The sequence below is a fragment of the Balaenoptera ricei genome, chromosome 4 (assembly GCF_028023285.1).
Source record: "Balaenoptera ricei isolate mBalRic1 chromosome 4, mBalRic1.hap2, whole genome shotgun sequence".
Lineage (NCBI taxonomy): Eukaryota > Metazoa > Chordata > Mammalia > Artiodactyla > Balaenopteridae > Balaenoptera > Balaenoptera ricei.
The window spans coordinates 15,452,087-15,468,358 of record NC_082642.1 but is presented as its reverse complement, the minus strand read 5'-3'; the positions used below and the strand labels follow the sequence as shown (position 1 = coordinate 15,468,358).

Below are 16,272 nucleotides of genomic sequence, written 5' to 3'. Positions count from 1 at the left end.
TTTTCTGCCCCTTTCTCTCGTCTCCCTCTGGGACCCCTATAATGTGAATGTTAGTATGCTTGATGTTATCCTACAGATCCCTTAAACTATACTTAAAAAATTTTTTTTTTCTTTTTGCTGTTCTGATTGTGTGATTTCCACTATTTTGTCTTCCAGGTCACTTATGCATTCCTCCGTATTACCTAATCTGCTGGTAATTCCTTCTAGTGAATTTTTCATTTCAATTATTGTATTCTTCAGCTCTGATTGGTTCTTCTTCATATTTTCTAGTTCTTTGTTAAAGTTCTTACTGTGTTCCTCTATTCTTTTCCCGAGTTCGATGAGCATTGTTATTACTATTGCTTTAAGCTCTTTATCAAGTAAATTACTTATCTCTGTTTCTTTAGGGTTTTTTTTTTTCTGGGGTTTCTACTTATTCTTTTGTTTGGAACATAGTCATTTGTCTTCTCACTTTGTTTGACTTTCTCTTTTTGTCTCTATGAAATTAGGTGAAACAGTTACCTATCCCAGTCTTAAAGGCATGTCCTTGTGTGGGAGCATCCCCATGCAGTCTGCATGTGCCCAGTGGTTTTGGTGGGAGAGCTGGACCTGAAGTGAGCACTAACCATGTCTTCACCTGGGGTGCACTGGCAGCTGCCACCTTAGCAGGGCATGGGGCTGGAGTAGGAAGAGTTAGAACTGGAGCCAGGTGTGAGCTGGGGCTTCTCCCAGGCTTAGAGCAGGCCCAGAGCCAAAGGGGCTGGAGTTGCAAATCTGAGCTAGTGCCACTTCTCCCCAGTGTGATGGCGGTCTCCACTTTGGTCAGAGGCAGGGCTGGGGCCCGAGGGGCTGGAGCTGCAAATGTGAGCTAGCTCAGCTTCTCCCTGGTGCAATGGTTGTTACTGCCTTGGTTGGACACAGCACTAGAGCAGGTGGGGCTGGAGCAGGAGCCCAGTTCGGGCTGGGAGGCGTGCTGGGGCACTCCTGGCAGGACAGACAGAGCATGAGGTGTTTTCAATCTGCTGCTTCTGCACTGGGACTGGGAGCAGGCGAGTCTGTGTATGCTCTTCAAAACTGCAGTCTCAGTTTCTATGGCTCTATGATAAGCCCCCCTGGTTTTCAAACCAAGCAGGCTTATCTTCCTTGTGCTTGACCTCAGGGCTAGGACGCCCAATATGGGGCTCAAACCCCTTGATCCTTAGGGAGGATGCCCAAGCCTGTGATATCCCCTCCTCTTCTGGGCCACCCACTAGGGGTGTGGGTCCCGATTAGATCACTTCTCCTTCCTTCCTACCAGACTCCACTTTCCTTAATAACCTTGGTTGTAGAAGAGCCATTCTGCTAGTCTTCAGGCTGTTCTCAGAGAGAGCTGCTCTATATGTCATTGTAGTTTTGATGTGTTTGTGGGGGGAGGTGAGCTCAAATTTTATTTGATGTGTTTGTGGGGGGAGGTGAGCTCAGGGTCTACCTACTCCACCATCTTGATCCCACCCAGTCAACTACTGGAAAATATAAACTTCTTCCTCTTTCCTCAAACTGAATTAAAGGCCAAGTCCACATGAATTCACCCTGATTATACTTCTTAGATTTACCCTTATCCCCTACATCCACCACTTTTCTTCCCCACTGCCCCAAGCTCAAGGTGCCCTTTGGAATCTAGGGCTTTGTAACAGAGGAACATTTTACAGCATTTCTGTTGTTATTGTTTTTAAGACAAGAAACACCTGTTGAAGGCAATATGGGGGTAGTGGAAAGAGCATATTCTTTGGGATCAAAAACATAATTTGGAATCTTGCCTTGATTTATTAACTGAGTGACCTTGAATAACTTATTTATTTCTCTGAGCCTCAGTTTTTCTCTGTAAAAATACACTTAACAACTAAATAACAGGTTTGTTGTAAGGATACTGGAACCTGAAGGAAGTATCACAGGTAATCACTATATGGTAGCCATTATGGTATTATTATTGTGTTTAATCCACACATACCTCATATGCTGTAGGTACTTCAGTATTAAATTTGGAGTAGACTGAAAATATAAATCACATTATATAGTCTTGTGTTTCTGAAATTTGTCAGGTTCTCCTGAATCTTTTTAAGTATAAACTAATTTTTCAGATCTTCAATCCGTGCTTATTTGAATTTTAATGAAAGCAACAGTCTTTTTATTACTATTACTTTATATAAGTTAGGCCCAGCTGACATGCAGCAAGCATTTTATTTTTTAACATCTTCATTGGAGTATAATTGTTTTACAATGGTGTGTTAGTTTCTGCTTTATAACAAAGTGAATCATCTATACATATACATATATACCCATATCTCCTCCCTCTTGCATCTCCCTCCCATCCTCCCTATCCCACCCTTCTGGGTGGTCACAAAGTACTGAGCTGATCTCCCTGTGCTATGCGGCTGCTTCCCACTAGTTATCTATTTTACATTTGGTAGTATATATAAGTCCATGCCACTCTCCCACTTGGTCCCAGCTTACCCTTCCCCCTCCCCATGTCCTCAAGTCCATTCTCCATGTCTGTGTCTTTATTCCTGTCCTGCCCCTAGGTTCTTCAGACCTTTTCTTTTTTTGATTCCATATATATGTGGTAGCATACAGTATTTGTTTTTCCCTTTTTGACTTACTTCACTCTGTATGACAGACTCTACATCCATCCACCTCACTACAAATAACTCAATTCATTTCTTTTCATGGCTGAAAAGAATATTCCATTGTATATATGTGCCACATCTTCTTTATCCATTCATCTGTCGATGGACACTTAGGTGGCTTCCATGTCCTGCCTATTGTAAGTAGAGCTGCAATGAACATTGTGGTACATGACTCTTTTTGTATTATGGTTTTCTCAGGGTATATGCCCAGTAGTGGGATTGCTGGGTCGTATGGTAGTTCTATTTTTAGTTTTTTCAGGAACCTCCATAGTGTTCTCCATAGTGGCTGTATCAATTTACATTCCCACCAATAGTGCCAGAGGGTTCCCTTTTCTCCACACCCTCTCCAGCATTTACTGTTTGTAGGTTTTTTATGATAGCCATTCTGACTGGTGTGAGGTGATACCTCATTGTAGTTTTGATTTGCGTTTCTGTAAAGATTAGTGATGTTGAGCATCCTTTCATGTGTTTGTTGGCAATCTGTACATCTTTGGAGAAATGTCTATTTAGGTCTTCTGCCCATTTTTGGATTGGGTTGTCTGTTTTTTTTGATATTTACCTGCATGAGCTGCTTGTAAATTTTGGAGATTAATTTTCTCCCATTCTGAAGGTCTTTTCGCCTTGTTTATAGTTTCCTTTGCTGTGCAAAAGCTTTTAAGTTTCATTAGATCCCATTTGTTTATTTTTGCTTTTATTTCCATTTCTCTAGGAGGTGGGTCAAAAAGGATCTTGCTGTGATTTATGTCATAGAGTGTTTTGCCTATGTTTTCCTCTAAGAGTTTGATAGTGTCTGGCCTTACATTTAGGTCTTTAATCCATTTTGAGTTCATTTTTGTGTATGGTGTTAGGGAGTGTTCTAATTTCATTCTTTTTCATGTAGCTGTCCAGTTTTCCCAGCACCACTTATTGAAGAGGCTGTCTTTTCTCCATTGTATATTCTTGCCTCCTTTATCAAAAATAAGGTGACGATATGTGCGTGGGTTTATCTCTGGGCTTTCTATCCTGTTCCATTCATCTATATTTCTGTTTTCGTGCCAGTACCATACTGTCTTGATTACTATAGCTTTCTGGTATAGTCTGTAGTCAGGGAGCCTTATTCCTCCAGCTCCGTTTTTCTTTCTCAAGATTGCTTTGGCTATTTGGGGTCTTTTGTGTTTCCATACAAATTGTGAAATTTTTTGCTCTAGTTCTGTGAGAAATGCCAGTGGTAGTTTGATAGGGATTGCATTGAATCTGTAGATTGCTTTGGGTAGTAGAGTCATTTTCACAATGTTGATTCTTCCAATCCAAGAACATGGTATATCTCTCCATCTGTTTGTATCATCTTTCATTTCTTTCATCAGTGTCTTATATTTTTATGCATACAGGTCTTTTTTCTCCTTAGGTAGGTTTATTCCTAGGTATTTTATTATTTTTGTTGCAATTGTAAACGTGAGTGTTTCCTTAATTTCTCTTTCAGGTTTTTCATCATTAGTGTATAGGAATGCAAGAGATTTCTGTGCATTAATTTTGTATCCTGCAACTTTACCAAATTCATTGATTAGCTCTAGTAGTTTTCTGGCAGCGTCTTTGGGATTCTCTATGTATAGTAAGTATCATGTCATCTGCAAACACTGACAGGTTTACTTCTTCTTTTCCAATTTGGATTCCTTTTATTTCTTTTTCTTCTCTGATTGCTGTGGCTAAAACTTCCAAAACTATGTTGAGTAATAGTGGTGAGAGCGGGCAACATTGTCTTGTTCCTGATCTTAGTGGAAACGGTTTCAGTTTTTCACCGTTGAGAATGATGTTGTCAGCGAGCATATTTAATTAAGCCAGAAAGTAGGTCCACTTTCATCCCTCTTAACCAAGCAAAACTGTTCTTACTTCACAAATTTAAAACTACCCAAACAGGTTTCTCAGCAATGTGTTCACCGTGGTATGAACTCAGCATTAGAGTTCTTATTGCACAATGCACTTACTTGTCCCACGTAATAAAAGTTGCTCTCTGTGTTGAAATGCCAAGACCGACAATTTGATTCATCTCTAGTCCTGCAGCTAAAAATAAAGATAGATAAGATACATTTAAAAGCCCGGGAAGTTTTTCTTTATAATACTATCATATGGAAAAGAAATCATTTAATATAATCTTTAAGAAAAACAACTGGGTTTAGCATTTTAATAACACAGTTGGAGCTAATAAATAAAGCATTACCAGCATGATTTTGTAGTATTTTTTTACTTAAAGGGAAAAAAGTTTATAATTAATAATAATAAAACGGCCTTTTTGCTTTAAAGATTAGAAAAAAACAAACACTACTTAAAGTAAGTCAGATTGTATTTTCTTCTTGATAATATTGATACTAAAAAATTGGATCTTAATTTAAGCAAAGATATAAGCCATAATAGAAGCTGGTTGATGGCAACAAGAGAAAGTCCTCAGGGAATGTAGTATAAATATTGAAGCACAGATCTTATTTTCCACACAAACAGATGCTAGAATGCAAATAAAAACTTGGATTTTTGGAAGGTCCAAATTTCTTAAAATATAGCAGCTCAAGTGTTTTCATGATATTCTTTTAAAAAAGCAACTTATCCCACTGAGCAAATTAGGGACACCTTCAGTTTGAGCAATGAGGAAGACACATCCCCCCTCTTTTCAGTACTCCTTCCAAAAATATTTAACCTAACCTGATCATAAGTAAATAATCTGACAACCTCCAAATGCAGGACAGTCTATTTAACTGTTCCGTACTTTTGAAAACTCTCAGTGTCATGAAGAACACGGTCTAGATTAAAGGAGACTAAACAGACTGACTGCTAAAGGCAATGCCTTATCTCTGGTTGGATTTTGGATTGAAAAAAAAGTTATTCAAGACTGAGATAAGAGGGGAATATTGAGGACCAAGTATTAGAAAATATCACTGGGTTAATGTTAAATTTCCTGTGTGATAACTGCATTGTGTTTCCATTTGAGAATACTCCTTTTCTTTGGAGGTAATGCTGAAGTATTTAGGGGTGACAGGTTATTACATCACAACCAACTCTCACATTGGTCAGCCAAAAAGAAAAAAAGTTTGTAGAGGACGGTAATGTAAACACTGTAAAACACATTTGAATCTAGGAGAAGGTACACAGCTGTTCAACGTAGTATTCTCTGAACTCTTTTTTATAGGTTTTGAAATACCTCAAACCAGAAAGGTGAGAAGGAGAAGCAATTCAGTCAGAAAAATGAAGTAAAAGACCTTTTCAAATTTACAAGTCCTCTTTCGCCATATTCTTAAAGAAGGTTGCACTGCAAATGTTCTTAACGAGCTAAGATTTCAGACCCTGGCTGCGGCCAGGAGGGCACTTTGCATTAAGAGGCTGCTCAGGAAAAAACAAAACAAAAACTTATTTTACAATAAAGGTAACTCAGTTGTAAACTCCTGATAGCAGGAACTGAGTGTTGTAACTGTGTTTATAACCCTCTGGTACTTTAAAACAACAGGAAATCAAATGGGTACTAGCTACAACAGGGAACCAAGAGGGAAGGTGAGACTTTAATACTGCAGCTCAAAAAGAGTTAAAGCAGAGGACAGAGCTGCTATTACCTTCCCTTGACAAAGTGGTTCACTGTAAACCACAAATGTTCCCCTCCCCAAACTACTGGGAAACTGTGACCCCAATAAAATACTGTATGTATAACTTAGGAAACCCACAAAATTCTACAGACGCCTGAGGAAAACTCTTTATTACACACAAAACACACTTTACTGACTATCTTTACTTTTATAAATCCAATTACCTTTGACAGATTCTTTTATTACAGCAACAAACTGAAGCCAGAGAATATCAGGATCAATTTCAACCCAGCCAGCTTGAGGATAAAGACTTTTTACCTATTTAGGAAAAGAGAAGATTTAGTATAAACAACATTAGATCAAGTCAATAGCATCTGGGTCTTAAGGTTACTGGTTAAAATAATTTAAAACATGATTTTATTTATTACCTAATTCATTTTTATTGTTAACGTGGAAAAAATACATATATAGGGACTTCCCTGGTAACTCAGTGGTTAAGAATCCGCCTGCCAATGCAGGGGACACGGGTTCGAGCCCTGGCCCGGGAAGATCCCATATGCTGCAGAGCAACTAAGCCCTTGTGCCGCAACTACTGAGCCTGAGCTTTAGAACCCGTGAGCCACAACTACTGAGCCTGCGTGCCACCACTATGGAAGCCTGCGCACCTAGAGCCCATGCTCTGCAACAAGAGAAGCCACCACAATGAGAAGCCCACGCACTGCAGCGAAGAGTAGCCCCTGCTCGCCACAACTAGAGAAAGCCCGTGCGCAGCAACAAAGACCCAATGCAGCCAAAAATAAATAAACTAATTTTAAAAAATACATATATGAAATAAAAAAGGATACACCAAAATAACAGTTTTCTTCAGTTCATAAGTTTACAGAAAGATTTTAGCTTTATTTTATTTTCTAAGTTTACCTTTATTTTTCAGGTTTTCTACAATGAAGATGTGTTGTTTTTGTAATTAAAAGTCAAACTTAAAAAAAAAGCTTAAATTAGCAAATAAAGTACTGAGTTCTGGCTCAAGCTATGATGGAGTAAGCACACTCCCCCCACTCTTTCCCACTGAATACAGATATAAAACCTGGACAGAATGCACGGAGCAGCTATCTGTGGACTGCAAAAAGTATGCGGTGGCAGGCAGACTGGGGAAGAAGATAAGAATTAGAATACCACTGAACTGGTGGTGAGTTTCCCACTTTTCTTCTGGTACCCCCTGGCCTGGACTCAAGGCAGTTGAAAACCAGAAGTGGGTATCAGGGTGCAGTGAAAACACCTGTAGAGTTTTTGCTAACACTCAGAGGGAATGTGAGAAATCCCTCACTTTTGTTTTTTATCCCCCCCACCTCCATACTTTTATATCCTGGCTATCCCATCGTGGTGGCTGCAGCAGTAACCACAAGCACCCAAAATACTGAGGGAGGTAAAACTTCCTCTCTAATCAGAGGAGCTGGGGGCCCAAGAGGGTAAGGTGAACCCCCGATGGCTTTTTTCTCTCTGTGTGCTCCTGATGCCTAGCCTCAGATGTGGACATAGGAAGTGTCCAGCAGAATGGGATAATGAAAGCTCCAGCTTCTGGCAAGAGGACCCAAAAGGGGGAGGCTCAGGGAACCAAAAATCCCAGGAAGATCTCAGAGAGGGAAGAGCTTGGGAAAGCTACTCCAGAAAGTTGTGGATGAATTCCTAGGCTCATCTGGAAGCTGTACGTATATGAATATAATACCAGACAGCATAGCAACGATGTTAAAAGCAGAACTGAAAAAATAGACCACTGCCCAGGTCCCAGACTGACCTCTAGGTGGCACATACTACACAGGGCAGATCCAAATAGTACCTCCAAGATCTTAAAAACAGAATTAACATTGAAACCAAAGTCCAAGGAAGGCTGGTCAGCATTTGTAGCCTGAACGCAGCTGCATTAACTGCCTACTAAAAGAAAAATATCAACATTTGTCATAGACTTTACACAAGACCCAGAGTCTTATAACATGATAATCAAAATGCCCAGGATATAATCCAAAATTACAAGGTATATTAAGAATCAGAAAAATCTCAGCTCACATGGGAAAAGATAATAGATAACAATACCACCATAACACAGATATCTGATAAAGACTTTAAAGCAGCTATTACAAAAATGCTCCAAGAAGTAAGGGTGAATTCTTCTGAAACAAGATAGAAAGTCTCAGCAAAGAAATAAAAGACATGAAGAAAAATGAAATTTTGGTAATTCCCTGACAGTCCAGTGGTTAGGACTTGGCGCTTTCACTGCCAAGGCCCAGGTTCAATCTCTGGTCGGGGAACTAAGATCCCACAAGCTGAGCAGCATGGCCAAAAAAAACAAAAGAAAAAAGAAAAATGAAATTCTAACAATTTCAGGATTAAAAAATACAATTATTAGGGGAGTGGGGGAAATGGATACAAACTTTCAGTTATAAGATGAATAAGGTCTAGAGACCTAATGTACACCATGGTGACTAGAGTTAATAATAATGTACTATACACTTGAAATTTGCTAAGAGAGTAGTTCTCAAGTGTTCTCAACACCCACATACACAAACACACAAATGGTAACCATGTGAGATGATGAGTATCTCATCTGTATACTCATGATGAGTAATTAACATTAATTATGTTATTTAATTAACAATGTATACATATACCAAAACATCAATTTACATACCTTAAATATATACAACTTTTATTTGGCAATCATACCTCAATAAAGCTGGAAAAAATCAATTAAAAAAAGAAAAATATAATAATTAAAATAAAAAACATACTGGATGCGCTCAATAGTAGAATGGAGATGAGAGAAGAAAGTCAGTAAGCTTAAGGATAGGTCAATAGAAATTCTCTAATCTGAACAACAGAAAGAAAAAAAGAATAAAGTCTCAGGGATCTGTGGGACAATGTTTATGTCACCAGAGGCCCCAAAGAAGAAAAGAAAGAGTTCAGTGCAGAAAAAAATTACTTCAGGGAAGTAATACTGCAAAAAATTCCCAAGCTCAGTGAAAGATTTAAAATCTAAATTTTTAAGAAGCTTAGAAAACTCCTACCAGGATAAGTCCAAAGCACTACACAGCCAGATCCAGCATAATTCAAATGCTGAAAACTGAAAACAAAACAAAACAAAATTGAAAGCAACCAGACAGATTACATGCACAGAATAATGATTCGAATGACTGTGGACTTTCTCATCAGAACCATGAAGGCCCGGAGGAAGTGGCCCAACATTTTTAGAGTGCTAAAAGAATTTCCATCCACAATTCTATATCAAAATCCTAGGATTTTTAATAGATATAGATATGATGATTCTAAAATTTATATGGAAAAGCAAAAGAACTAAAATAGCCAAAACAATGTTGAAAAAGATTGGAAGAATCACATTATGCAATTTCAAGACTTACTATAAAGCCATAGTAATCAAAATAGTGTAATCATTAATCAAAATAGTGTAATCATAAAAATAGCAAACAGATCAATGAAACAGAAGAGAATCCAGAAATAGACCCACATAAGTATGGCTAATTGATTTTGGACAAATATACAAGGCAATTCAATGGGGAAAAGACAGCTTTTTCAACAGAGTTGAAAGAGACATCCACATGCAAAAAAACTAACCTCAACCTAAACCTCACGTCTTACACAAAAAACTAACTCAAAATGGATCATAGATCTAAATGTAAAATGTAAAACTGTAAAATGCTTAGAGGAAATCACAGCAGGAAATCTTTGTGACTTGGGGTTAGGTGAAGAGTTCTTAGACATGACACCAAAAGTACAATTCATGAACAAAAATATTCAAGAAATGAGCTTCATCAAAATTAAAAATGTTTGCTCTGCAAAAGATACTGTTAAGAAGATGAAAAGACCAAGTACAGACCGGTTGAAAATATCTGCAAATCGCATATTCAACACAGGATTTATATCTAGAAGATATTTTAAAAATCTCAAAACTCAACAGTAAGAAAACAACTCAATTAAAAAATGGCCAAAAGACCTGAACAGGCACTTTATCAAAGAAGATACACAGACAGAAAATATGCACATGGAAATATTCAGCATCATTAGCAATTAGGCAAATGCAAATCAAAACCACAATGAGATATCACTACATCTATTAGGATGCCTAAAATAAAAATTACTAACAATATCAAGTGTTAGTAAAGAACAAATAGAACTCATATACATTGCTGGTGGGAATGCAAAATGGTAGAGGCACTCGGGAATTTGGCAATTTCTTGTTAGGTTAAATATTTACTTACCATGTGACCCAACAATCCCACCCCTAGGTATTGAACCCAGAGAAATGAAAACTTACATTCACATTAAAATCTGTACACAAATGTTTATAGCAGCTCTATCCAAAATCACCAGAAACTGGAAACAACCCAAATGTACTTCAACAGGTGAATGAACGTGGTACATCCATATAGTGGATTACTACTCAGAAATAATAAAGAATGAACTATTGATACACACAATATGGATGAATCTCAAAGGCATTATGCTGAAAAAAGCCTGTCTCCAAAGGCTACTTACTGTATTGTTCCACTTATATGACATTCTCAGAAAGACAAAAAACTATAGTCATGGGAAACAGATCAGTGGTTTTCAGAGATTAGATGTGGGAGGAGGGTCTGACTACAAAGGGCTAGCACAAGGGAGTTTTCTGGGTTACTTCGACATATGTGCTAAAACTCACAGGACTTATTCACCAAAAAAGTCAACTTTACCATACGCTAATTTTAAAAATACAATAAAAAGAACCTATGGCTTCAAGTTAAAATGATGGCTTGAACATAAGCTTTTTATCTCCAATTCCTCTCAAGACTCCATTAAAATAAAAACATGAAAAAGATTTATGCAAGAAGAGAGCAAGGAAGCTCAGACCAGGTTTTAACGAATGTTTTTAATACGATCAGTGAGTGGGTACAGTAAGTCCCCTACATATGAGCGAGTTCCGTTCCGAGAGCACGTTGGTAAATCCAATTTGTTTGAAAGTCCAACAAAGTTAGCCTAGGTATCCAACTAACACAATCGGCTATATAGCACTGTACTGTAGTAGGTTTATAATACTTTTCACAAAAATAATACATGAAAAACAAATACAAAAAATAAAGAAAACATTTTTAATCTTACAGTACATTACCTTGAAAAGTACAGTAGTACAGTACAACAGCTGGCATACAGGGGCTGGCATCGAGTGAACAGGCAAGAAGAGTTACTGACTGGAGAAGGGAGAGGAGGTGGGAGATGGTAGAGCTGAAGGATCGTCAGCAATAGGAGACGGAGGGCAAGCTGCAATTTCACTCACGCCTGACGTTGATGGCACAGGCTCTGGTTCCTTGCTGGATTCAATTCTATCTACCCTCTTGAATTAACGATCCAGTGATGTCTGGGTAGTAGCTCTTTTTTTCTCATCATAGGTGACACAGTAGCACTGGATTGCATTCTCAACGACAGCTGCAACCTTTGCGTACCGTTCTATGTTCGGGTCTTGTGCCTCAAAAACTAACAGTGCCTCCTCAAATAAAGAAAATCCCCTTGCCATTTCCTGCATTGTGAACCTCTTCAGTTCTTCAGCAGTAACAGCTACATAACCTCTGCTTTTACGCTTACTTCCGAAATAAAGAAGCAAGAAATAAAGATACTGTACTACTTGGGCTTGTACAGTACTGTAAAGTACACAAAAGCACAACCACTTGCAGAGGATGTACACAAGTGACAATGTACGCCAGACACGTGGACTAACTTATGTGACTGAACATGCGAACGCGTGTTCACATCCTTGAAAGTTCGCAATTTGAAGGTTCGTATGTAGGGGACTTACTATACAGGGCTAAGCACAGAAGAGAAAACTGGATACCTCACTAGCTGCTCAGATTATACAACCTCTGTTCAACCTCTGGCAGATTCTAGGATAGAACCCTGAAAATTAGAGGTACCTCAGAAGGCTGGGAGGCCAGATGGGGCTGAACAGAGGATTGATTCAGTCTTTCTAAGGATCCTCAATTCTCCTTGTCCAGCCCGATCCACTGCCCCTCCCTAACCGGGCAGAAGGTGTGAGATTTACTCTCTGGAGGGGCTGAACCAGGGAAGTTCTTTACTTGCAAATACCAGATATAGCTGAGAAAAGTAAGAAATAGTACTGAAAATATGAACAGATAACCAACCAAAGATCACCATTTAAGGAAAACCTCTAACACATAAGAAAAGGCCGAAATAAAGAGAAATAAAAGGAACCGTGAGAAAACAGTGACAATGTGGGGAGCATGAGGGTGACATGGGGATGATATGAAAAAAGAATCTATTATTCCCCAGTGAACTCATTAGAAACAAACAGATTTAACAAAATCTATTCCCCTTCTATCAAACAACATTTCTGTTCTTTCCATGCGATACTTTCATGACCACAGACTGTAATGGCTCAACTGCAATAAACACCTTCCTCACGCCAAAAAACTCAACGTGGCCATCATCGCGTCAAGCCTACAAACCAGGGTCCGTGTCACTTCAGGGTCCCTTCCACCCCACTCCACCAACCCGGACAGCTCACCATCCCTAAACATGTCACAAAAGTTTAGAAGACCAAACCGAAATTAGATCAAGAATATAATCAAAGCTAAGAAGAAAACGTGTTTTGTTGATTAAAAACAAAAGACAAGACAACAACCAGTGTTTTTCAAGAATGTCCAGAGGGTACACGGTACTGGAGAGTCCACTGTTTTCTTTGGAGTGGCCTTTCTGTCCTGTTCTTCCAACCAAGATGTTATCATCTTTTACGGTTTCTCACAATGGCATGATGTTTCAATGGGGACCATGATGATCTTTCTTCATTTTGAAAAACTAAAAATATCAAATATTCACATGTGGGATTCCTAACTCTGAATACTACTCTAGTATATAACGCCAATATTTAAGAGTCCATAGAAAGATTTTTTTTTAAATATAACTTATAGAAAAAGGCTAAAAATGTGCCTCTGCTATTAAAAAATGAATGCCATAAGAGATAAAATTAAAGTCTTCTGAGAGGCCTAGTACCAGCCTTCTAATGTAAAGGTTCCTGTTTGGGATTTCAATTTTAATTAAAAGGCCAACAAAGCCTATTCTGTTCTTATCTCTAAAGGGTGATCTGTTCAGTTTTTCTTTCTCTCCTTTTTAAGCTATTTATTTAGCAATATCAATCAAATCCTATACTAAGACGTTTGGGTTTCTATTATATATTCTTTCCAACATAATTTAGCAGAGGTGTGATTTTCACTTGAGTAAATAAACACAAGTTCTCTGTATCCATAGAGTCCCATGAAGCAAACTGATTTCCTAATACTTTGATTAAATGCGATTCAGTTATTTATTCTGCACTCATGAAGTAATAAGCCTGGTGCTAAGAAGCAATGTAGACCAACAAGACCGATTTTCCCAAAAAACTCAAGCCATCTGAAGTAAAGGACCAGTTGCTGTTTGGTTTTTTTTCTGATTTGTAATTCATTGTGAACCAACAATTTTTAAGACACAATTAAAACAACTTTCTAGGAAAAAAGGACATACAAAGTAAAATCCCAAATGTTTTATTATTGAGGTCAACAGACACAAAATGACTCTGCCAAGCTGCTACACAAGTTTCTAAATCTTCGTTTCTCCCTCTCAACCCCAGCAGCTGGGAGCCACACTTTCAGAAGCACTTCTGTAAACTCCCATCACAGGTTGACAGGCACTGCTTTCAACTCCTTCATTTAAGACATAGCGCTTCATCCTTTGTGGGCAAGGAATTTTTGTATTTTTATTTACTCGCATCCCTTTCCAGACACCTTCGCCACAGTTTTGAGTCTGAGCAAACCATTCTGCTGCTCACAGCAATCTTGATTCATCTTTGAGATTCTTACCTCATTTCTAAAAAAATAACGATTCCCCCCCAAATTATATAGCAACTGTGAAACGTGATCTTCTAACAATTTCTGCATCCCTTCGGTTTCAAACACTTCAACTTCTTTGGAAAAAAAAAAAATCACTGCTTAAAACAAAAGTACTTTGTGTCTAGAATTGTAAGGGAGACTGTGTGTAAAGTATCATCGTGTTCTGATAAAGACTCATAAAAAGATAAGGAGGACATAGTCGCTGAAGGACAGAATCCGCCTTTCAGCAGTCCTTTCAGGTGGGTTTAGGGGTGGGGTGTGTGGCTAGGTGGGCAGTGTTCCTGCAGAGGTGAACAGAGAAGGGACCAGGGAGCTGCTCTAGTCCCAGCTCCCTGTCCTGGTCCTGAAACCAGAATGAGGAAGTCCTGAACACAAACGCTCAAAGCAGTCTTTTGGCTGGACCTGCTCCTGGGCAACCCCTGCGGCTGAGAAACACTTCTAAGGGGATGGGGAAAAGGGTGGGAACCAAGCAAATGAGGGAGTCCAGGGCTGCTGGGGATGGGTTAGGTAACTAATAGCTCCTGTTCCCCCAACACCGCTAACATAAAAAGATGTTTGTATTGGAAAGAAGAGTAAATAAAAAACATCACATGGAATCAACATTATTTTTGGCATGCTGTCAACTGTGTAGAAATCAACACTTCATTAAAACGAGGACAGAAGAATACCAATCTGTTAGTTGCTTTACTAATAACAACTAATGACTTGATAGGTTTCTCAAACCAGAAAAAAGATATTTTCATGAATTGTCAAAGATGGAAATGAGAAAAGTAATGACAACACAGCCTTCAAAACTTGCCCAATACTTCTCATATCTCTGGAAATCAGTTGCTCAGCACTTTGAGAAGCAGTTAATGATGATAACTGAATTACGAACATAAACTTAAATTCCATCAAGATTTGAAAATCCTAAATGTAAATAAAGACAGGGTTGGACACCTATCAAGGAAGTGCAGGAAAAACCAAGCAAGTCACAAAGCACCCTCTGACTGGACACGCGCAGCCTGCCCTGCCCCGGGAGTCACCGCAGTCCCACCCAGGTGAGGCCAGAGAGGCGAATCCTCAGGTGAGCGGAAGCGAGTGAGCGGTCCCAGGTCACAAACCGAGCCCCTGCTGTCTTCAGCCGGGACAGAAAGGGCGCGCAAGTTTCAGCCCTGCCCGGGGAGGGAATGCGGGGACCTGGGCTGTCCCGGCGCGCCGCTCAGGTCGAAGGGCCCGCGGTGCTGCAGGTGGCTGCGTCCAAGCCGGATGAGGAGGTCCCGCCCTCTCGCCTCCCCGCGACCCGATCCCGGGTGCCCCGCGCGACCCAGACCCGCTGCCCCGACGCCAGCTCCTCGGTCACCTTCTGAGCGCTGGAGCCGCGGATCCGCGCCGCGCGGTCATAGACGTGGCAGCGAATCACCGAGCTGCCCACGTCCAGCCCCAGCACGAAGCCTGCGCGCCGCGGGTCCGGCGCGCTCTGCTCGGGGCGCGTCTGCTCCGGGACTGTGGGCGGCCCTGACATCCCGACCCCCACGGCTCTCCGCACCTGCCTCCAGCCGAGCGGGCGCGCTCTAAACGCCCGTACCTCAGAGGCTGAGCGCTCCCCGCCGGGCCACCGCCCCCGGCCCGCCCCCTCCGCGAGATCCGGGAGCGGCCCCGCCCCCGCCGCGGGCCCCGCCCCGACGCCGTGACGTCGCGGCTGCGCAGGAACCCTTTGCAGGAGTGGGGGCGGTCTCGGCGGCCGCGTGGGGCGTGTGGAGGCGAGCAGGGCGGTGGCGGGTCCCTGGAGTCCCGGGTCACCCGTACCGCCCGGTTCTCCAAACACCGGCAGCTCTCAGCGTTGCCCTGGCCCGTAATTTTCATGATTTCCCTCCTAACTCCACGCACCCTGCGGCAGTGCCTGCATTTCTTTCAACCCAATTACATATTATGAATCTCTATTAAGAAAAATAAAGTGACCTGAAAAGAAATTCAAACTTCCGCCGAAGGTATTCATTAATAAACTGAGGGTTTTCCCCCCAAGACTTCTCTCCTCAGAAAACCTGGTCAGGTTTGCACATATAATACACATCAAAAAATACTTGCCAAATGAAATAAACACTCAAATGAGTTGGACATTCCCCAGCCCTCTGGTGGGGAAGAAGGGATAAAGCCAGGGGTGGCTGTTTTTACCATCAAGCTCCACCC

The 16,272-nt window shown here is 40.5% G+C and overlaps 1 protein-coding gene across 4 annotated transcripts in view; it reads right to left on the bottom strand.

Annotated features, from left to right (window-relative positions):
* The window catches only part of GK5 (glycerol kinase 5), a 76,462-nt gene extending 60,750 nt beyond the window's left edge, over window positions 1-15,712 (bottom strand). The window contains exons 1-3 of one of the 4 annotated variants that reach the window (XM_059921888.1): window positions 15,632-15,712; window positions 6,409-6,502; window positions 4,604-4,679 (exon numbers count right to left, since the gene is read on the bottom strand). In XM_059921888.1, the coding sequence (XP_059777871.1) occupies window positions 4,604-4,665 (62 nt within the window). In that variant the 5' untranslated portion in view covers window positions 4,666-4,679; window positions 6,409-6,502; window positions 15,632-15,712. Of the gene's footprint in view, window positions 1-4,603; window positions 4,680-6,408; window positions 6,503-15,139; window positions 15,220-15,445 lie in introns of those variants that run through there. The other 3 variants (XM_059921890.1, XM_059921887.1, XM_059921889.1) reach the window with 3 other exon arrangements.
* Between the last annotated feature and the right edge of the window lie 560 nt (window positions 15,713-16,272).